The sequence below is a fragment of the Callithrix jacchus genome, chromosome 20 (assembly GCF_049354715.1).
Source record: "Callithrix jacchus isolate 240 chromosome 20, calJac240_pri, whole genome shotgun sequence".
In the NCBI taxonomy this organism is placed as follows: Eukaryota; Metazoa; Chordata; class Mammalia; order Primates; family Cebidae; genus Callithrix; species Callithrix jacchus.
In genome coordinates, this window is record NC_133521.1 from 11,857,094 (window position 1) to 11,880,700 (window position 23,607).

The 23,607-nt window shown below is 39.9% G+C and overlaps 1 protein-coding gene across 5 annotated transcripts in view; it reads left to right on the forward strand.

The window, feature by feature from the left end:
• Window positions 1-23,607, forward strand: part of FTO (FTO alpha-ketoglutarate dependent dioxygenase) — a 431,427-nt gene that overhangs the window by 230,868 nt on the left and 176,952 nt on the right. For all 5 annotated transcript variants that reach the window (XM_035282681.3, XM_035282682.3, XM_008985872.5 and 2 more), the window contains one exon: window positions 12,329-12,453. In XM_035282681.3, coding sequence (XP_035138572.2) covers window positions 12,329-12,453 — 125 coding nt within the window. The remainder of the gene's footprint in view (window positions 1-12,328; window positions 12,454-23,607) is intronic.

Sequence of the window (23,607 nt, forward strand, 5' to 3'; positions counted from 1 at the left end):
TGCTACTGATGTTTAGGGGAAGGAGGGAGTTGATCTGATGGAGATCTTGGGTAACTTTTCACTTGTCTAAGGATCGGAAGGTGCTAAGCCACTTCTAGGCCAAACATCATCAGTGGCTCAATTATTTCATGCTCGGTGCAGTTAGCCATTCTTCACCTTCAATTAACAGTTAGGCCAATGGACGGATTAGTGCAGTGAAATTCTTAGAAGTGGCAGCTAGGAATTAGGGGCATGTGTGTCTTGTGGTGGGGTGGGGAGAGTTCTTGCTTTTATTTATAAAGTGAGTAGTTTTGATGAAAAGATAAAGATAAGGCGAAGCTTTGCCAAAATATGTGGAGAGAAGTCAGCTGTCATCCTAGTGTTAATTATGTGAAATGTACGGGGAGGTCCATGTTTAATTCCGGATCCAGGTAGTATTGCTATGTGCCATATGGCTGCAGTTTCAGCGTTTTCATTTCTTTATTGAAGGTTTTGTGGCTCCGGGTTTATTTTCATCAATGAGACTTTAGAAAGCTATATTTATGTATATTACTTTTTGTTATGTATATATATAAAACATAACAGTATTAGGTATAATACTTTAATGTATAATCTATTAACATTGCTATTGTGGTAACAGCGAGGTAGAGATGTAAAGAATTAGCGTGCTAAGTACTTCCACCACTGATTGATCTTGGGCATTTCACCCTCCCGAAATGGACAAGTGAAAATCTGCAAAATGGGAATTACGTGATCATCATACTTCATAAAGCATACCGTAATAAAACTAAACCAGTTTTATAGCTGATGGTCAGTGACAACAATTTTCTTGTCTTTGTAGAGATCTTGGATTGTGTCTTCATTGCCATATAATTGAGTCAGTCTTAAAGCTCTTTTTTCCTTCTTTTTCCCAAGAGTCTTGCTCTTGCTTTCTGTTTCGTGCTATTGTTTATTAGTTCGGTTGCTCATCCTGAAAAGCAGCAGCATATTCCGAAGAAGGAGAGGCAGCAGGGAGGCAGAGAATTTCCCACTGGCTTAGAGCCGTAAATGGGTTGTTAGCTCATTTTAGCAGTGGGGCAATTATAATCCTGCTAATGAATAGGCTGGCAAGTGGAGTTTCCCATATATGGTGTCTTCTGGTATGAGGATAATTTCAACACCTGAAAATCCACAGACAAAAAAAATGTCCTATAAGTATTTTCTAACAGAAAGTGCCAACAAAGTCATCCTCCCAATATGTGTCAGAACTGACAAAGGAAACTACTGATAGTGTTATAACTTTTCGTACTGTCATCTGAAAATCCTTGAAAGGAAAACGCTGTGGAAACGCATACATATTCCCCTCAGACTGAAAGTAGCAACCTGCAAAGATCTTAGCAGTGGGTGATGCTAATAGACTGCAAGTTGGGATGAATTGCGTCTAAGGTGGCACCTTCCTCTTGTGCCTGGAGTGGAATGTCACCCAGAACCAACAGTAGAAAAACTAGGGAATAAATTGATATTCTTTCCCACATCGAATGGATTCATTTCACAGAGATGGGAAAGAAGTGGGGGTAATAAGTACCCGCTGTGCCAGTGTGTTTCTGAGACCCTTCCTTCCAGCGGATAGGTTTTATGTTTTCTTGTTTGTAAAGGAGGCTAATGCTTCAGAAGGTAGAATGATTCCTGGGCTCTCCTGGTAAGACTAATTATGCTGTTTCCTTATCCCGTCTATGAATCAGCATTGTTACACAGAGTGCATGTGATAGTGACAAAGAGTAGACTCTATTGAAACAAACAAATCTATTAGGCTCCTTGGAAAACAGAGAGAGAAAAAAAGAACAATGATTTCGTAAACTCCATAAAGGCCAAAAAAGGGCTTTCAGTAAGTATGCAGAGACTAGAAATCAAATCCCATTTCCTATCATAAGAAGCCTGTTGTTTCAGCCGTAGTAGTTAATGTACTGTATGTGAAAGATTTAAGACTGGTTGGAAAGCTCTGCTTCTGTTTTATTAGGCTGCTATTGAAAAGCCAACAGCATAACTTCGACTAGGTGCTTTGAGATTTCTTAATGGGCTGTCAGGGGCAAGACACCAGGGCTGTGCTATACTAGCTCTTTTCTGTACATTAAAACAACAGGGGCCAAGCGATCACATACAGAAGTATGAATTACTTGATGCTTTCTCTGTTCCATATGGCCAGCCATGTCTTTGGCAATTAATCATGTACAAAATCAGTCGAGTGCTCTCTGAAGCATTGAAGTCAACATTTAGTTGTACCTGTGCCAGTAGGGGCAGTGGGGTTGCAGGCGTAAAATAGCAGGATGAGGGGCTGCTGGCGCCAAGGCTCAAGCAGCTGGCTTCTATAAACAACACTTTTTTTTCCTCTTTCCCTTTCTCCCCCACTTTTTCTTTTTTTTTCTTTCTTTCCTTGACAAATACACGAGGCTGTTTTTCACCATCATCTGCAACACCAAAGTTGCCAACGGGAGCTCTGAGGTCTAGATTTCGTACACTGCCGGCATGCGAGCTTAAACGTATGGGGCAGGCCATCTTTTCCCATAGCAGCCTGAACATTCCAGCGGTCACCCACATGACTGTCCCCGGGAGTGTATGCAATGGCAGGCAGGCTGCTGTGGCTCCATGGCTTTTGTCAAACAGAAGAGGCAGAGTGATTTCTCTACTCAGAAGGAGAAAGGGAGGTACGGTGTAAGTGCTTGGGGGAAAAAAACAAAAATAAGTAGTCATTCAGAGTCGTGGCTGTGATATTTTAGGATTTTGGGTCTTGTAAATCAATATCCATATCTTTTCCTCTGTGATATTTCCCCCAAGACTTTATACATATGATGCTGCCGCCGATAGTCCTAATACCAATTTCTAACATTTATCAAGCGTTTTATATATGCTGAGCACTGTGCTGAGCACTTCACATGGATTATTTCATTTACTCTTCACGAGGGCTTTACGTGTTCGGTGCTATTACTTATACCGCCTTACGGATGAGGAAACTGATCAAAGAAACATTTTCCCTGAATTCTTTCCCCACAGACATTCTTGATTACTCTCAGCTAGCTCCCTTAGCTCAATAGTACATGATGGAAAAACACTAAAATATGTCTTACTGGCACATTTTTGAGGAGTCATGTGGTGAACTCTGCGGAGATGTTCATTCAAATAAAGTGGGTCTTTGAGATGAACTGAACCAAGTGTGTCTTTAAGGTGGGAATAAAAGCCTGCTTTGTTGACAGCCTCTTGGAGACTTCTGCCTTTGTGTCTTCCTTTCAAGACAGTGGAGCTTATCTCCTGCTTTCCTGGGTGAGTTGACTATGAAGGGTGGGGGAGGGGAGGGGAGGATGAAGACAGCAGCCTTAAGTAGTCCAGTAGACGTGGCACCCAGTGGTGACTTGGTGTTATCTGTTAGCCGAGGTCATCCAGGATGCGTTTTCTCAAATTCAGGAAACAGGGGAAAGAAAGTTTTAACATTGTGTAAACATTGGCACCCCCAAAACCTCCTGTTCCCGGAGAGGGAGATAAGGTAGGCAGAAGGGCTGAGAGGAATGTTTATTTGTTCTGCCGCGCTGTGGATCCAAGCGTGCTGGAAATCTTTGGTGGTGCCCAGTCCAGTTTAGAAAATGTGAAGGCATCACTCAGCATTGAGCCAAAGAGGCCTCACAAAAGAGCCATCTTAAACTGACAATCACTAAATGAAGGAAGACCTGAGATTGACCTTTCTTTGATGGGACTAAGGCTATCTCAGTGGGTTCTGTGCCTTTCTTCTTCTTCTTCTTTTTTTTTAAAAAAAAAAAAGAGGAAAGAGAGAAAAAAAAAAAGTGTTCCTGGACTTTTGAAGAGGGGAGCCCTGGTTGGGGCTTTTGACAGCCTGTGGCAATGTTGATGTGAGGAAATAGCTTTCCCAGCTGATAACATCTTAAACCAAGTTTCTTCACAAGTTGAACCTTTAGCCCTCATTATCAGTCAGAGCATATCTTTGTAATTTGTGTGTGCAGAGGGGAAATACAACCCTAACATGAGACAGCTATGTATATAAAAAGCGTTGGGGGTGACATTTTTCCCATAATAACAGTATTACTTCTGCGGAGGTGGTGAGGATGGGTAGATGGGGAGGTCAGAAAGGTACGCAGTTCTGGGAACCTGGTGTGTAAATGCCTTTTGAAATTACAAGAACAGTAGTAGATTTTTTAAAAAATGAACTGTGTAGAGGGATTACCAGCCATATTTGTAGAATGCCATCCTATTTCCATGCATTTCCTTGGGCAACGTTCTTTGATTTGTAAGAAGGAGAGATTAAGTCTGAGTTTGGAGTTACAGGTCTATCGGAAGCTGTTGCATCATATCAGAGAGGAACCAAATGGATTAAAGATTTACGTAGAATTATTAGTAAAGAATAAATGGTATAAGTCTCCTTTAAAATCTCAGAGTGGTTCCTCTCTGAAAACCCTACTTCAACAAATTCTGCTATGGTACTGTGGACTTAGGACATACTGAAAGTTACTGACTGTAGCAATTTGCCCCACAAGAATTGGGTGAATTGCTGACTTTTAATTGAATGTATTCAGAACTGGAAGACTTCTTTCAAGAAAGATAGGAATTATACGTCCAAAATTCAAGGCTCCTTAGAGTTTTTGGTTTTTCTTTTCTGATTTGCAATCAGTCTCTCTCTCTCTCTCTCTCTCTCTCTCTCTCCTCTCTGGCTGTGGATTTTTTGCTTTGGTTTTATACATAAAGTTTTGAGCCAGGAGAAATGAAAGACTCTGGGAAATTCTTAAGGGTCCTTAATATGCTGTGTGTTGCCAGTCCAAACTAGTTTTCTCTGCTGAAATGGACAAAGTGAGGCTTCTTCCTCCTATATATGCCCTCACATTAGGAGGGCATATTTTTAGATATATCCATCCAAATGACCGTCGCCTTTTTAAGTAGTCACCTACCAAGGACATAGATTTATTTTTCTTCATTCTGTTGCTTAAAAATAGTTTTTCCAGCCCCATTCTTAGACTCATCTTCAAGAATAGTTTGAATCAAATCAAAGCTTGTTTCACATACTGTTTTTGACCTTGAATAGTGCTCTCTGGCTTGATCGTTAGCTTGACTCCCCAGACATGTTCCAGCATGTCATTTGGCTTCATTTATTCCAAAGCATCCATCAGGAGTCCACTTTCACAGCACGTTGCCATTCTAGGCACTGTGGAGATTATTAAGAAATGGGCATGGACCCTTCTGGTCTAATGGAGCCCACACTCTGGAGGAGAAAAATTTAAATGAATGTGTAAGTGCAATGGAGTATGACATGATGGTGCATAAAAAGAGTGATCAGCTCTACTTAATTTGGTGGAAGGGTGTAGTTTGTGGGAGACTTCACAGAGGAGGTGTTATTTGAGATGTTTCTTGAAGAATGAGTAGTTACTGAAAAGTAATACAGCAAAGATAACAATTGAAGTATAGTATAGAACAACCATATATTTTCAGGGAATTACAGTTTGATATGAAATAGAAGATGATAGGACATACATTTTGAGACGTAAGCAGGACCTGTATGAAAAAGGGTTTTTTTCCCCCTAGTCTAAGGAATTTGGACTTTGAAAAAATTATTTTTTTTGTATCCTCCAAATGCCAATAATTGAAGCATACGTAAAGAAAGATGCTCTGGTATAGGTGAGATTTTGAAGCCAAAGCTCCTTGTCTTCTTGGTGACCCTAAGAAACTTCATGGTAGCACCACAGCTTCATGACAAAACCCTAAAAACCACGACCGTAGGTGATGCTGGGTTAGTCAAAAGGAAGTAACCTGTTTGGACATGTACTTTTCAAAGATCACTCTTGAAGCAGGAAAATTCATGAAAGAGGTGAGATGTACATACACAGACCCGACTGGAGGCCATACATGGTCCAGATGAGAGGTGGGTCTGAGCTAAACCTATGGCTGTGGGGAAGGGAGCAAGTTTTAGTCATACTTGCTTAAAATATGAGAGGAAAGAGAGAGGAATCATAGGATTTTTCATGTTTAGGATAGGCAGTGCAGTAAAGGGAAAGGGAGGAGATTAGGGTGATAGCGAGGGTTCTAGTTGGAATTATTGCATTAATAGTAGTGCAGTCACTGTTCTAGGGAAATACTGTATGTAGAAAGAGAGCAAAAGTAATCAGTTCACATGCGGACAGGTGAAGGTCGGAATCTTATGTATGAGGCAGCATGTTTAAGGAAGGTAGCCAGTTGTTGGCTATATGGAACCAGAGCTTAGTGGAAAGGTCTGCTGAAATCTAGAAGTGTCGAGATGTCAGTAGTCTACAGGGAACCCTGAAAGCCACTGGAAGGGCAAATCACCCAGAGAGAGACAGCTGAAGAGATGAGAGGGGGATGAAAGGTATGACCTTGGGATGACTACAGCTTCTTATCTTAGAATGAGGAACAGCAATACAGGAGACTAAGAAGGACCAGCTTAGTGTTGGGTACTGGCCCAGGAGAGAGAGGTGTCCACTAATGGAGTGAGATGAAGTAAAATCAGAACAGGTTCTAAAAATAAAACCCACCCTCAAAGGATAAAGAGATAAAGATTTCTACCACTCGGGATATGCAAAATGATATGCCTCTGGCTTCTGGTACATATAGATTTTTATGGTTGTGATTATTCAGTGGTTGCCTGATTTCCTTTAAAGTTGTTTTCACTTAAAGTAATAGACATTTTCAGGAATCCCTTTGTTAAACCAGCATAGCCTAGCACAAGGTAGATTGGCAGAGTTTAAGATGAAACCAAACAGTAATAATCATGGCAGCATGTGTACCAGGCAACTAGTACTTACAAGAACTGTGGAGAGGTTCTGCTCTCATCACCATTTGGAATTATGGGAAGGACCCACAGCTAGAGGTGACAGCGGGGATTTGAATAGCCAGCACTCCAAAGAATATGTTAATACTTAGTTCTTTTTGATCTGGCCTGCATTTCCATAGGTTTCTGTTGGAAAAAATGTACTAATGAAATGAAATTTAGCCTCTACTGTACGTTTTCTAAATCCGTGGGGATTTTTTTTTGTATTTTGGGAGGAGGGGAGGAAGAATGTGTTTTTGGTAATAGGAGACCATTTAAAAATTGTTATTTGTTTGAAGACAGTTCTGTGTTACTACTAATGGGAAAATGGCCTATAAACATTTCCTGGGGAAGTCAACCCTTGAAAAGCCGACACGATTATAAGGAGTAAAAATATCACGTTAATTCCCTTGTAAAAACAAAGCTTTTTTGACACTGAAATTTCCTTTTGTACAATGATTTCTTTTCACCCTAAATTTTAGAGTTTGAATGTTCAAAGTTCCCCCTTCCTTTCCTAATATTAAAATAGTTTTTTTTGTAACAGAATTGGTTTTTGTCATTGTTATATTTCTCCATATTTTTACTACTTATTTACTAGATGTGTTTACTTGAAACTTGTTTTCTGTATTCTTTCTTGTTTTAAAAATGTGATGCAAATACAGCTTTTAAGTTTAATTTTATAAAATTTCCATGCAATAAAATTGGAATTGGCCTTTTTTGGTGTACAGTCCTATAGGTTTTTTGTGTTTTTATTTGTTGTTTGTGCCTTTCTTTTTGAGATGTTGCCCAGGCTAGAGTGCAGTGGCATGATCTTGGCTCACTACAACCTCCTCCTCCTAGATTCAAGCAATTTGCTTGCCTCGGCTCCCTGGGTAGCTGGGATTACAGATGCATGCCACCACACCTGGCTCACTTTTGTATTTTTCATAGCAGCAGGGTTTGCCATGTTGGCCAGGCTGATCTTGAACTCCTGATCTCAAATGATCTATCTGTCTCAGCGGCCTCCTAAAATGCTGGGATTACAGGCATGAGCCGCATGTCCTATGAGTTTTAACGTTTGTATAAACTCACATAACCACCACCACAATCAAGGTACAGAATGGTTCCATCATGCTCAAAAATTCCTTCGTGCTGCATCTGGCCTAACCTAATCCCCAGCAACCACTGTTACGGTCTCTGTCCCTGTAGTACTGCCTGTTCCAGAATGTCAAATAGATGGTTTTGTTCACTGAGCATGATGTGTCTGAGATGCTTCTGTGTGGTGGCGTGCATCACTTGCTCAGCCCTTTTTATTGCTGAGTGGTATTCTGTTGTGTGACTGTATCACCACGTATTTATCCATTTACCTTTTGAAGAACATTTCGATTGTTTCCAGTTTTTGGTGATTATGAAGAAAGTTGCCGTAAACATTTGTATACATGATTTTGTTTGAACATAAGTTATCATTTTTTTAGATAAATCTGTATAAATGAGATTGCTGGGTCATATGCTAAATGTATGTTTAACTTTATAAGAAATTGCCAAACAGTTTGTCAGAATTGTAATATTTTGCGTTCCTCCTAGCAGTGTCTAAACTATTAAAAACATAAATGCTGTTTTAGATGCTCTGGGGTTGGGGCTGGCAAATTATGTTTCACAGTGTCTTGGGGCTTTAAGAAGATGCCGCATGACAAAGGGAGGACCTCTAGGTCCTCCATACCAGCTTCAAAGAGAACTGTTCCCATTTTGTTTGTTGTATATATTGGAGTTGCATGTAAGGATACATTTGGGGAAAAAGGAGCTTTATCTGCAAAGTGTTAAAAACCATTGCAGTAGGGAAGTGTGTCTACAGTGTGAGATGTGGACCACAAGTGATGCAGGGTGATGCTAGGTGGTACTTGGGGGCTCTGGACATGAGGACTACACTGTGAGACAGTGATTCTCTCTTCAGCTCCATCTGTTTATGTGATTATGTCAAGAAAGTCTTCATTTAAATCTGCTGCATCGTTGTTCTCAACCACTTGTTAATATCTTCTTTTACAAAGAGAGAGCGTGCTTTAGCCTCAGAGCCTTCAGCAAGCAACAATATCGATCTAGAATGTAATAGATATATAGTTTTGTTTATATTTACTTTTATAATTGTCTCATTTATAAGTACCATTGGTTTTACCATTTTGCATTTGAAGTCAATTTATATTTTTTTCAAAAGCCAATTTTCATAGTATTCTTTTTCTTTTTTTGCTTCTATTTAGAAATTACTATGAAAATGAGTCCATTTAAATGAAAATATTAAATACTGTATTATATAGTTCATATACAAATATGGCAAGAATTATGGGGATGTGCCAGAATAACTGAAGTCGAGGAAATTCTTGAACTACAGGATCTGGTTATTTCAAGAAACCTTAGAGTGAGTCCCTTAGTGAAGTGAAGAGCTTCTTGTAAAGCATGTAACTATTTCTTACTGTATCCATTTTATGAGTTTACCATTTATGTAATGGTAATTTCTTAAAAGAAGATTGCCTTCATTGTTTTGTTTTTGTAATACTTATTTTTCAAGTCCCTTCTTTATTCACTGATTTGACAATTATTTTGTGGGCAATGGGATACAGTGTTGAAGTAAACAGGCAACATCCCATTTCTTTGTGAGACTTTCTTCCTTACATCCTTGTTCCTTCCCCTCTTAAGACTGTTCAGGGCCTATGGAAAACAAGGGCCGCTGGATAAAATGCAAATGATATGAAAGGAAAGGAAGAGGTAAATGGCATTTTAAAAAAATAAACATTTAAATAGATTCACAGAGGGAAATAATTTTATTTTGATCATGTTTTTGGAGCTAGCTAGATGTCTACTTTGTCTTTCATTTGATACATTTTTGCATTTTGCTAAAATAATGTATATACCTACAGACATAACAATAAACTATATGACTTTCTTTTTGAGACAGAGGTTCGATCTTGTTTCCTGGGCTGGAGTGCAGTGGCACGATCTTGGCTCACTGCAACCTTTGCCTCCTGGGTTCAAGTGATTCTCCTGCTTCAGCCTCCTGAGTAGCTGGGATTACAGATGCCTGCCACCACACCAGGCTAATTTTTTGTATTTTTAGTAGAGATGGGGTTTCACTATGTTGGCCAGGCTGGTTTTGAACTACTGATCTCAGGTGATCCACCCACCTTGGCCTCCCTAAGTGCTGGGATTACAGGTGTGAGCCACCGTGTCTGGCCGATAAAACTACATGATGTTTTGAGGTTCCTTCCAAGTTTAAGTATGCGAGATAGTTTGTCACAGACAAGGAGTGGTACTGTTGTTAGAACACCAGCTAATGCTCAGACCTCTCTGAAGTTAGACATCTTTTAGATTAGAGATCACAGATTGGTAGATGCCTAAATTATATTCAGCCCATTGGTGTCTCTCGTTTGACCCACGTGTCATTTAGAAAAAAAATTTAGTGAGTTTACAAGATTTACAAAATCAATTTTTACATTAAACACACACACACACACACACACACACACACACACACACCAGATTTCTTGTTTATTTTGAAAATTCATGAATCTGGCATTAATGAGTCAGCTTTTCTGAGTGGCAGAGCTGGCTGGATCTGAATAGTGGTTGCATTTTTTAGGCAGAACATGTGCTCTCTTTCAGTAACCTCTGCTTAACTCATTCATGTTATTTGCCTGGCCTAGTGTGTATTTGAATTTGCAACCCCTGGATCCTGGGTTTTATGTGGTGGAATTACCTAGAGAAGCTGAACGTTCCTCCTTGTGCTGGAAGGCTGAACATGTTGCCACAGAAGCTGCTTGAGAACTGGGCTTATCTCCTAGCATAGTAGATGGAATACTGACCCCAGGAGGCAGGATCAGGGTCACCTTCCTGGCTAGTATCAGGTAGATTACCCAGGCTCTTTCACACTGTTGCTATTTTCTGCCTTATAGGTTTACATCAGTTAACAATGATAAGCAGCAGAAACAGGTTCTGATGAATTTTTTGTGGCTGTTTTTTGAGATGGAGTCTCACTCTGTTGCCCAGGCCGGAGTACAGTGGTATGATCTCAGCTCACTGCAAACTCCATCTCTTGGGTTTTAAGCAATTCTCCTGCCTCAGCCTCCTAAGTGGCTGTTACTACATGTGCATGCCACTTGCCTGGCAGATTTTTGTATTTTTAGTAGAGATGGGGTTTCCCCATGTTGGGCAGGCTGGTTTCAAACTCCTGGTTTCAAGCAATCTGCCTGCCTCTGCCTCCCAAAGTGCTGGGATTACAGGCATGAGCCACCGTGCCCAGCCCTGGTGAATTTAAACAAAATGAGACTTTACTGAAAGGATATTGGGAGACTGACACTATGAAAGGAAAAGCAAATGATCTGGACTTGGAAAGTTCCGGGAACTAGAGATACTCTGAGGACCATGGGTGGAAGGAATTAAGGGAATTGATAAATTGCCTCTGCATTTTCCCTCATTTCTTTATCATTCCTCTCAAGAGTCTAAAGTCCTGAAAAAGAATCACGTTGGTCTGGCCCACATCCTTGATAGGGGAGGATAGGACACCTTGGTTGACAGTCCCTCTAAGACTTTATACCGTGAAAGAAAAGACTTTGCAAGAGGGGATTTAGGTGATGTTGCCAGACAAAGGGGATGAGGTATGGAATTATGCAACAGAAACAACAAGGGTTCATTAGTCCTGTTCTCAAGGTTGTCATGAAAACAGTAAATATGCACTGTCAGATGCTATAAAAGAGTGAGGGAGCAGTGTTTCAATTTACATGAGAACCAAGTTATGGGTATGCTTTTTAAGTAAACAAATATATTGGCATCTGTTAGATAAGAAATATATTTAATGACTTAGAACGCAGACAATTTCATTGAAATTGAAATGACAATTTTATTCCTTTTAGCAATTGCTTTGGTTATAAAATCTCCAGAGAAGCCACACTAACTTTAAATTTTAAAAAAATCTATAAAATCTAAAGATGTTCTTTGAAATACTTATTCAAAGAAATGGTCTTTCTGATTTTCGTGTTCCCGTTATTTTCTTTGCAAGATCTTGATTTGCAACAAGCAAGAAAAATGAGTGAATCTTTCCCCATCTTCCCCTGTAAAACATTGCAGGCATGGGTAGAAATTTAAAGTAATGATTCAAATAAGAGAGGCAGAGAAAGCCTCAGCTGGGTGGCAGGAAACAGTGAAAGTCAGAGACTGCTCTTTTTTAAAAAGGCAAAACAAACAACTCACAGTGAAGTGTACGTGAAAATCATTTCTAATAATAGCTCATGGTAGGCAATTCCCAGGAAAAAAACAACCGTTGGTGTGCTGAGAAAATTAGAGTAAGAATGCGCAGTATCTTGATGTGTTACTTAAGGCAATGGAGCTTTAGAGTTTACCTTATGTGCCATGTACATTGATTAAACACAAAATATGCTGGCCATTTTTGGCCATCATTTACTGTATTGATTTGTTAGCAGGGGAACTGTAATAAAAAAGCCATTGATTTACTGTCCTTATTTGCTTATGGGCTTTTTTTATTATTAATTTTTCACTTTTTCTTTCTCTTTTTTGGATCATTTCTTGTAGACAAATGCTGTGCTTCATGAAGTTAAAAGAGAGGGGCTCCCCGTGGAACAAAGGAATGAAATCTTGACTGCCATCCTTGCCTCGCTCACTGCGCGCCAGAACCTGAGGAGGGAATGGCATGCCAGGTTAGTTCTGTTATGAAATGGGATTTGTTGTTCTTGACAAACAAGAACTATATTTGGCCGAGCCTTTCCTGATGGCTGGCCTCGTCCCTTTCCTTTGAGGGGGCCATGAAAAATAAGCATATTTAAGATGCTTTCAGGTAAAGTTAGCTTTCCTGTCCATGGTACCTACATTAATTGTAATGATCCATTGGCATCATCAGAATGCTTACACAATTTATCAGGAATAAATTCCAATTTAGCATGCATGTGTGCATTTTGAGCATAATGTAATATAAGTACCTGATGCTGAAGAACCCTTTTTAATCAACAGTCTGAAAGACTAGCATTGCTATTTCATTAGGGCAGATGTCAGGGAAATCCGTATAGTGCTCTTATATCACTCTGTGCAGAGCAGATTACTTGAAAGCATAGTCATGCATCCCTTAATGATGAGGATAGGTTCTGAGAAATGTGTCCTTAGGCGATTCCCATTGTGTGAACATCATAGACTACACTGACACAAACCTTGATGACAGAGCCTGCTCTACACATAGGCTATATGGCATAGCCTGTTGCTCCTGGGCTGCAGACTTGTACAGCATGTTGCTCTACTGAATATCATAGGCAGTCGTAACACAACGGTAAGTATTAGTGTATCTAAACACAGCTCGGTATAGAAAAGGTACTGTAAAAATATGGTGTTATAATCTTATGGCATGGGACCACTGACATATATAAGGTTCGCCGTTAACCAAAACCTCGAAAAAATTGTTCTATGGCAATGACTGTAGTCTATTTATCAAGCCCATTTTTAGGGTTGACCAACTAGGAATGACTCTTGTTTCAACCTGGTCTCTTTCCACGAAGTTACCTGTGCTTAGAAACTGTTACTGGTGAAAAGTTTTTACAGAACTGATGCTTGCATAGTCAATATCATGTTATCCTGCTCTTTTTTGAAAAAGAGTTGATATTGTGGGAGGTGAGAACTAGTTCTCTCACATGTTAGGGTCATCTTTTAGATCTGTAGTTTGTAAAAATTATTGAATTGTCATCTGTCTCTAAGCACGAGGGAGAGGAATCAGGAAGGGTGGGGCATATTTTGTCTCAGAGTCTTATTTGGTGCTTAAAAATTCTATGTGCCTGGGAGTCCAGAACATTTATTGATAGGTATAATATTCCCCAAATGACTTCATTTAAAAAGAATTTACAGTAATTGATAGCTTTACTTGTAATAATTATAAAAATAGATTTGTCTGAACAAGGCTGAAGATGAGCATTTTCCAAGAAAGGAGACAGTATGAAGTATTGATTCTCACTGGGTATCAGAAAGCTGCTTTTTCAATGTGTGTTAGCTTTAAATTCAGACTTGTATTTAAATAGTAATTAAAAAATTCCCAACAGTATTTCCCTTCCCATTCCCCCATCTTTTTCATGGTATAGTCGGAGTAAATGGCAGACAGTTTCTTTCAAAAAAAAATATTTATAAAAATAGAGACAGGGTCTTGCCATGTTATCAGGCTGGTCTTAAACCCCTTGCCTCAAATGATCCTCTTGTCTTGGCCACCCAAAGTGCTGAGATCACAGGCCCGAGCCACCACGCCTGGCCAGCAGCAGACGGTTCCAACTAAAGTAATGACTAAATGATTTCCAATTTAGCTTTCAATAACTAATTTTAAAATGTTCTTTGTATTACAAGTTAAGCATGTATATTCATTAAAGTACAAATATTAAGGAATAGGATATCAGTTTGGGGACATCTAAGGGGTTTGTGTGTGTTTAATGTTTCATGTCTTCCCCATGATGATTCAAATTAAATAGAAAGGAAGAAAGAATTCCTCTGTAATCTCTCCTCCATTTCCCTTCTGTCCAAAGACCACGTGGCCCAGTGAGAGCGCCAATGGATATCTTTTGTTGAGTGCATTTGGTTTGTTAACAATAATTTTTTAATACACCAAATCATTAGACAACATGGTCGAAGTGGCCTGTTTGAAAGGAATCTGCTTTCAGCATTTCTGGCCCTTACTGCTAACAATTTAATCAGAAGCTGGAGCCAGTGTTGAAGTTGATGTAGTCTAGCAACTGAAACAAAAATTCTCAAGTCCTTTGTGTTAAGGGAGGAGGAAAGAAAGAGCTTAGCAGCTGACACTGTGCAGGCCCCCTTAAAACTAAACACCTGAAAGAAAATTTCAAGAGGCTGGTGTCTTGAGATCTCAGAAGGAAAAGTGTCCTCAGAGTATTAAATAACCATAATCCTTCTCCCCGCCCCTTCTCCATCCCTATTTGATGTTTCCCATCCTAGTGACCTATCTACAGACTCATCCATGCGATCCGTATAAACAGACGGTTACCATACACCTTTCTTTTCCTCATCAAAGTGTCATCTGGCTGTCTGGAATTGGGCATTGCCTCGAGTAGCCGTCAAGCGGGGTGGTGGTGAAAGTCATAAAACATCCACTGCGGTGCTTACTGAGCAGCCTGGTTTCAGAGATTGGCCTATTGTGTACTTCGGAATTACACAAGGAAAAATGTGCCTTGACAGAAAATAATTAGCACTCACCAAAGGCCAAGCAATAGGTTACAGTATTTTACTTTCATCAAAGCTATCAGGGGATCAGTTCGATTAGATAATAGAAATTTTTTTTCCTCTGAAAGTTAAATACAGACGACTCTAATTACCTTATATTGCACATTAGAGAATGCATTATGAATTGTACAACTTCAAGAAATTTAGGTCAACGGAGCCGCCACAGCTGGCAATAACTTTAGTGTAAGTCTTTTGTAATAGAGGTTTTTACCCCTCTTTAGCAGGTTCATTTGCGATCATATTAAGGAGAATTTTTTAAGTAAAACTTGTAACCTGGTTATAAAATATTTGTCTGTCTCTCAGGTCGGGCGCCAAGCCATTGTTTGGGACTCACTGAAGTCTCTTAAACTGAAGCATATGTTCCTTGTAATTTAGCTTTTTGAGGAAAGTGTCAATTTTGCATGACTTGGGGTAACCGAGTTTGTCACAGTGTCACACAACCCAGCGACTCTAGAGGCACATCTGAGTGCTTCGGGTTTCCTTCTCCAAGCTTGGTAATCCCATAAACAACCCTCTCCAAATAGGCTTATTAGGGCTGTCTATTCACTTCCCCAGAGTTGAATGATCCAAAGGACATTGGGAGAAGCTGTGTGAATACAGGGTAAGTGTTAACAGAAGTGGGACAGAATTTCTGAAGATTCGCCTTTGTTTATCCAGTCCCCTCTGCCTGATGGACAGCTTGTTATAGCTTTTAAAGAACTGGGCAAGCCCTCTGATCCGACCCCTTCTTGACCTACGCAGCCCAAAGGTCAGTCTGTAGCTAATAAACTCTGAGGTTCTTAGGGTCTACTGTAGGAAAAGGCAGAAAAAGAGCAGCTGCAAGGACCGGGTGTCCCAGGATAGGCTACTTTAGGGTCACTCTCTGATAATGAAAATGATTACCAAATTATATGGAAGTTTAACCGCAATCGTGAGTGAGAGGAGGGTGGGGCCCAGCGTATTAGGTTTGATAAATGAACTGTGAAGAGGCCCATCTGGCTCTCAGCATCTTTTCTCCCCCTCTTTCCCCACCAAGGGGAAACATTTTAAAATAACAGCAGTACATATAGACTCAATGACCCATGCAAGGAGCTGGAATGGATTAAGATTTAATGGTGACAGTGGAAGAAATTATCATTTGAAAAGTGCTCCAAAGAAAAGGTACAGTTTAATGTCCACACCCGAGTTTTCGTTCTAAATAAAATATATTAAAAGTCAGTGCCTTGTTTACCTTCTGCAAAGCCCTGGCGTCTTTCCTAGATGGCTGAAAATTTTGAGGGTGTTGTTTATTATGGAATAATTATTCATAGTTTAGCTTCAGGAATGGATTGGGCTTCCTTTGCCTTGAAGTCAGAACGAGAAGCAAACATTTTATTCTGCCTGCTTTACCCATAATTAGGTAAATCAAGTGTTAGAGAAAATGCTTTTCCAAAAAAAATTGCGTCCATATCAGCCTTTGACCACTGATTATTGTGCACTCTTTGGTACTAAATATGTATGGGACTCTTGAACAGTGTCTTATTCTTACTACAACCTGGCAGCTTTTCTGTAAATACGAGACGAAAGCCCAGAGCGTTAATTGAGTAATGTTTGGTTCTTTCTTTTTTCTTTTTTTCAAAGAAACATCATAGTGAGGCTATATGTCCATTTATTTGCCGCTAATCGATAAGGGTAATTATTACCACAACAGAGTGGCGAGTTCTCTGACCCACTCAGGAAAGTATTTAATGGTAGATGTCTTGGAGGACTGGAATTGTGGTGAAAACCCTTTATATTGAACTTCATTGTCTCGTAATACAAGCCTCACTCAGACAATCATTACGTTAGAAATCAAAACAAAAGTCTTCTAAACATTACCCAAAGTTAGCATATTTTTCATCAAGGTTTTGATTTGACTATCTATGTCCGGGGGGATTTCGAGTGAGCAGAAAGCCAGGTAGAGGATAATTCAGGGAGATGGCAAACACTTTGAGAATCAATCGTGCTTTTTAACTTTAAAGCCATGGCCCTAAATTTTTGCTAAGTCAGGTGTAAATACAAAAAAAAAAAAAGACAAAAGCAAGGCCATTAGGATTTTTTTTTAATTGAAGTATAAGTCATGTATAATAAAATTTCATATAACAAAATGTATCATTTCAAAGTGTGCAGTTAAGTGATTTTTTTAGTATATGTACAAGATTGTGCAACCATTACCACTATGCAGTTCCAGAGCATCTTCTTCCCCCACAAGGAAACCCTGCATCTGTTAACAGCCACCCTCAATTTCCCCTTCTCCCCACAGTCCCTAGAAACCACCAATCTAATTTTTATCTCTACAGATATGTCTATTTTATAACATTTGTTATAAATGAAATCATACAGTACATGGCCTTTTATGTCTGGCTTCTTTCATTCGGCATACTGATTTTAGGATGCGTCATGTCATAGCATGTAAGTATTTCATTCTTTTTTACTGGTGAATAATACTCCACTCGATAGATGTGCCACCTTTTATTTATCCAATAATCAACTGATGGGCATTTGGATTATTGGACAGCAATCGATTGATGGACATTTGGGCGGGTTGACTCTGGCTATCATGGATAATGCTGCTGTCAACATTCATGTACAAGTTTTTGAGTGACATGTTTTCAGTTCTCTTGGGTATATACCTAGGAATGGAGTTGCTGGGTCATGTGGTAATTCTGTGTCTAACTTTTTGAGGAATTGCCAGGCTGTTTTTCACATCTGTTACACCATCTTATATTCCCAACAAAAGCGCACAAAGTTTCTAATTTCTCTATGTCCTCGTCATTACCAGTTCTTTTCTTTTCTTTTCTTTTGGACTGTAGACATCCTAGTGGTATATTATTGTGGTTTTGAATTGTATTTCACTACTGACTAATGGCGTCAAGCATCTTTTCCTGTGCTTTTTGAAAACCATTGTTTCTTCAGTGGGATATTTTTAAACATGGCAGACTTAGGGACTTACCCCTCTTGTTAGTGGTAAAGAGCTCACAAGCCTGTTAAGAATATTTGGCTTGTAGAAGGGGTGGGGTTCCAAAGGGGGCTGTCACTAAATTGCAGCGGTGCCCATTTCCCCGTTACCATGCTCAGGCCTGGCTCTTTCTTTATTTGTATGTGGCCCCACTTATTTTTTTCTAGAGATTACTTATTTCTCCTACCATTCTCTTACATTTCATTCAGCAGTGCACACTGGATAGGAATGTAGGCTGATTAAATGGAAACTCGGTCCATTTATAGCTCTTTAACTTTTAGGCTCAAGCAGAACTTACTGTTCTCCCGTAGGAGACAACTTCATTTGGGTCCAAGGAGCCTTAAAAATGGTGCTGAGATTCATTTCAAATAATGTTTATGGAAGTTTTTTAGAAAAGCTTTTAGAACTACTTGCTTCTAGTTAAAAGTGACTCTCTTAAGATCCAGATAACTTTATATAAATATTTTCCTCATGTTGGGCTTTGGCAGCTCCAAAAAACTGCCGAGTTCCCATATTTTTTCTGGACTAGTAAAACAGCAGTCTTATTTGTTAATCATCTTTCTATTCTCTATGACCCCAGCCATCACCGCCTACCCCCAGAATGGATCCACTCTGGACATCTTTGTTAAGGCTGCAAAATCTGGTTGTTAGAACCTAGAATGTGTAATGAATAGGATTTACTATTCCAAGCTAATCAGCTTTAGAACTTTGATCTGGGCTCAACAAGTATAACACTTTGTATAAGTTACTTACGTGGATTAGCTTGGGTTCTAAAACTAGCACATGGAGGTGTTCTCCACAGGTATCTGTCTCTCCTTCTGCCTCCTGGCTAGTCATGGATTATATGCAAAACCGACAAGTCGGCGCTGTCCAGTTTAGCAATGAACTATTATTCATTGAGTGTTTATTAGGTGCAAGTAACTGTGCTAGACACTGTGTGGGAAATATCAAGATGAGTAGGACATGCGTCTCAGCTATAGATCATTTAATGGGGAGATGGTAGTTAATATGAATACAATGACTAGCACACACACTTTAAGTCTTTTTTCTGGGAGGCACTGTGAAACCATAAGGTAATTTAGCAATGGGGTCTGCCCTGAGGGAACTTATATTTTGATAGAAGCTTATAAAATGAAGTAACCTGATGTTAATTATATATGGACTTGATTCTGTGTTTACATTTTCATCTCTCTTACCAGAATGAAAGTTTTGTGAGGATAGGACATTTGTTGTTTTTGTTTACCAGCTGTAAAATACACTCCAGGCTGGGTGCAATGGCTCACATCTGTAATCCCAGCACTTTGGGAGGCAGAGGTGGGTGGATTGCTTGAGCTGAAGAGTTCGAGAACAGCCTGGGCAGCATGGTAAAACCCCATCTCTACAAAATAATACAAAAAATTAGCTAGGCATGGTGGCGCACACCAGTAGTCCCAGCTACTGGGGAGACTGAGCTGGGAGTAAGTGCTCGAGCCCAGGAGGCAGATGTTGCCATGAACCGAGCTCACCACTGCACTCCAGCCTCGGTGGCAGAGTGAGACCCTGTCTCCAAACAAAAGAACAAATTTGCACCCCAGATCTTTGTCGCATAAAGCTATCTCTTCCATTAGAATAATGCCCTGTATCAAAGGACCTCATTGGCAGTTTACCACATATCCCTGGCATCTAGAAGAATGCCTGGCATTCAGATTTATCAAATAATTTTCTCTCAATCCATTCCAGTGTTTGTAAGTACTTTGTGTTCTTTACGACTTCTGAAGAGGAATGGCCACTTGTGATATTGGCCTGTTGCTTTTTTTGCTCTTTTTCTTAACCTTGCCCGGTGTAGAAATCTTGAAATTGAAGTCGAGATGGGTCTCTGATACTGAAAGCAAGCACTGGTTATTAATCTAATCTTGCTGGGGGTAGAAACCTTGAAACTGAAAGTAAGGTGGAACCTCTTATGCAATTCTCTGGTGTTTAAGCCCCAAGATGGTACCCCAGGCTCTTATTCCAGCATGCGCAAAGAGGGATGCTGTGTGCACAGGCTGACTCTGGTGTACTTGAGGAAGAAAACACCATGGGACTGGGCTAAGACCAGGACAGAAAGACATGGTCTCCTCCCTGAGCCAGCATTCCTGATTTGTTGCCTTTCCTGGAAGTGAAATGGAGCTGGGCGAGAAGAGGAAAAACTGGCATGGCCTGGAAGAAGAGAATTGTAAAGACTGCCCTAGGACATGCCTCTGAATAAAGCAGTGGGTTTTAGTTCAGTAGGGATAGGGAAAAAGCTGAAGCTAATATAGCTTCTAGTCCGTAGGCAGCTTTTTCCTGGTCACCTGCTAACGTCCTGATCTGCTTTAGTGGTATCAGCATAGTTACGAACCTTAGTGTCGGTGACTTGGCACTTGGACCAGAACCTGGAGCTGTGTTCACAAAAGCAGAGCTCCTCACCTTGAGGATGGGCTATGGGATAATGAGACTGATGCAGTTATCTGCGGAGACAACCTGTGACCATGTCTTCAGACCAAGTCAGATGCTATCATTCATCCTAAAGAGAGTGGCTGCTTACTCCAGCACACCTTGTTAGTTGGGAACTAGAAGTTTGGCATCTGTAGTTCGGTAGCTGCCCATTGCAACTAGATAAATTTGTTTGCAGTGTTGAAGTGGGCACAAGGAATAAATGGAAGAGATTCCAGGGAGAAGCAGGGTGGCACTGGCCTGCTAATTGCCATCGGTTCTTATTAAATACATCTGCCCCTTCTCTTTTAATAATTACAGTCTCTGCTCTTTGCTGCCCTTAGCAGAAGAAAGTTCTTTGTGTCTCTGATCCAGATTACTCCATAAAACCTGATAACTCCATAAAACCTCCTCATAAATGTGTAGGAATTGAAACATTGTATAAATTTAGAGTAAAGATTAAATGAGTCTAGAGATAGGGTTACTTTTTTCCCCCCCACAATTCAGCAACTGTTGAGGCAAGTGTTGTTAATGTTATCGCCATTGTTACTGTCATTATTTGAACAGTTTTATTGGAGACAAAAGCCAATTGAATTCTGTGAATCTTATTTGTAAAATCAACACATGGGCTTTAGCATGAACTCTGTTTCTGGCAGGTTTCTGACTGTGATCAGTTGCTGGCTGGCTGTTTCTTATGGTCAGTGCTTCTTAAACTTTTTGAGAAAACATTGATTCATTTATTTATCCAACATACATTTATTTATTAAGTGTCTGTCGTTTTCTAAGCACTGTTTCAGGTTCTGGGAATACAGCAGTGAACAAAACTGATGAAAGTTCTTTCAAGAAACTTATATTCTAGTGGAATGACAGATACAACCTGTTTTCCTAAGTGGAACTCTGCAAATTTCTTTTATTAAAATATACATATAGTTGCTGTGCCCTGTATATTCACCAATACTCAACAGTGACCAAAGTCAAGGCGTTCAGTTGAGATAAAGATATACAGTTCTGTTTTCTGAGCTTTGTCATAATCACTGGTTATGAAATTTGCATTTCTAGTTGCAGTGGGTCATATTTAGGAAGTATCTGTGGGGTGCCAGTTTTCTGAGGAACACCATCCTAGGGACTCTGTAACATTAATTTTCCTTTATCTGTACCCTGGTTCCCATTTACTTTTCCAAGACTTGTCACTTTAAAGGTCTTCATCTGAAGAAGGCTTAAATTCAGGCCACATTATATTGACAAATCTCTCTTAAGAGAGAATGGGCAAAGCCGTACCTATCTCATAGGTGTTGGGGCATTACATGTGACAGTGCACTCAAGTGCTTCATAAATGCTGGTCATTGTTGTTGTGAGTGATCTCTCAGTCATGCGTTGGTTTTGCAAAGATTTCTTAAGTGCCTACCTAGTTCCTAGGTGCTATCATAGTTCCTGAGGTTGTAGAGATGAGTAACATTTGATTAGGGGAATGTAGAGTAATAAATGTCATGGAAGAGATTGAGTCATGATTCCATGGAAACCCATGTCCCAGGGAAGAAGACAGGTTCTCCTTAAGCGTTCTCATAAGATTCTCATTTATGTGCCCAGCCACAGTGAGAAATACTGCTCCATTGCCTAATTGTGTTGGCTACCAGTGGATAGGCAGCTATTTGTCTCAAAGCATGAATGAAAAATAGAAGGGAAATTTATACATAAGTATAGGTCATTGTATGAAATTTGTGCTACCTTCTTTCCATTGTATAAAGTTTGTGGAGGAAAATGGTTTTCTTTCAGAGTAAATTGCATTAATATGGTTGGGAGCATAGATTCTGAGTCAGATTGCCTGGGTTTGAATCTTGGATCCACTTCTATAACTCTAGGCAAATTACAGTTGTGGATTGCAGCCAGAAGGGTTACTTACCCGCTCTGAGCCTCAATTTTCTCATTTGTTATTTGCCTAGGGAATAATAATAGAACCCATTTCATAGGGTTGATTAAGCGATTAAATGTAAAACATGCAGAGAAAGTACCTGTAACGCAGTAGGTGTTCAATAAAAACAACCTATCATGATCTTCAGATCCAAACAAAAAAGCCAGGAATAAACCCAGTCACCTTCATCCAAATTGGCCTCTCCTTTGAGAGAGTCTAGTAAATATCCTAGTCTCCTGGTAGGGGCCTGATATTGCGAAATTGGTGCAGGGAAGAATATCAGACAGAGCTGGTGTCTCGTGCTCATCATTATCACACAGAATTGACGGGTGGAGGGCTGGGCTCCAGTTTGAATCCCATCATTAGTGGCTGTAGGACTCTGGGCATGTCATAGACACTGCACCTTAGCAACTTTATGTAAAAAAAGAGCAACTTGACCTCAATCACCCCAAAAGTGGAAGGCATTTCCAGTTCTCACAAGGAGTTGGCTGCATACATGAGATCCCCAGGAGCAGGGAAAAGTGGGTGTTCCTCCTGATGGGTTTCACTCCTCTACTTCCACTTTCCCTGAAATCTGCAACTGTACTAATTGTTAACAATAGCAGCTGATATTTACTGAGAACTCACTATGTTCCAGATAGAGTTTTAAATGCTTTATATGATTAGAAAACCGAGGCATATAGCAGAGTAACTTGCCCAAGGCAACAGCTAGTGAGTAGTTAAGATGGAATTTAAGCCAAGACGCCCAGGATGGCCAAGAGCAATAACAAAGCTTTAGTTTTTAATTGGCCACTCTAATACGGTTCCCGTAGTCCTTTCGAGACTTCTAGGATCCTTCTCAGTGTGGAGATAGGCAGGTATGTATCTTTACATATTATTTCCTCTGGTGCCTAATGTGTTTCACACTAGTTGTGGGTACATCTCTGTAAGGAAATAGTATCCCGCTAATGCATTATCAATCTCCCTACCATTGGTCTTTTAAAGGAAAGTTATCACCTTTGTAAGCTATGTCATTTCTTTTATATTGGTTACAATCTTTTAGAAGGTAGGAGAGGAGGAGTGAAAATGAGAACACCATCATTTAGCCTCCAAGAATCTGTAAATCTCTGTAAATCGTCTAAGTCAAGTAATTTTGGGTCTGTGTTAGTCAAGGCTGATTTGAGTAGGTGCCCTGAAGGTGAAAGGTAGCAATTTATCTATTTCCATAATGGGTTAATCACCAGCTGGACAGTTTGTTATATCTAGGAAACAATTTACCATACATGAAGAATAGCAATTTTATTCTATCTCAGG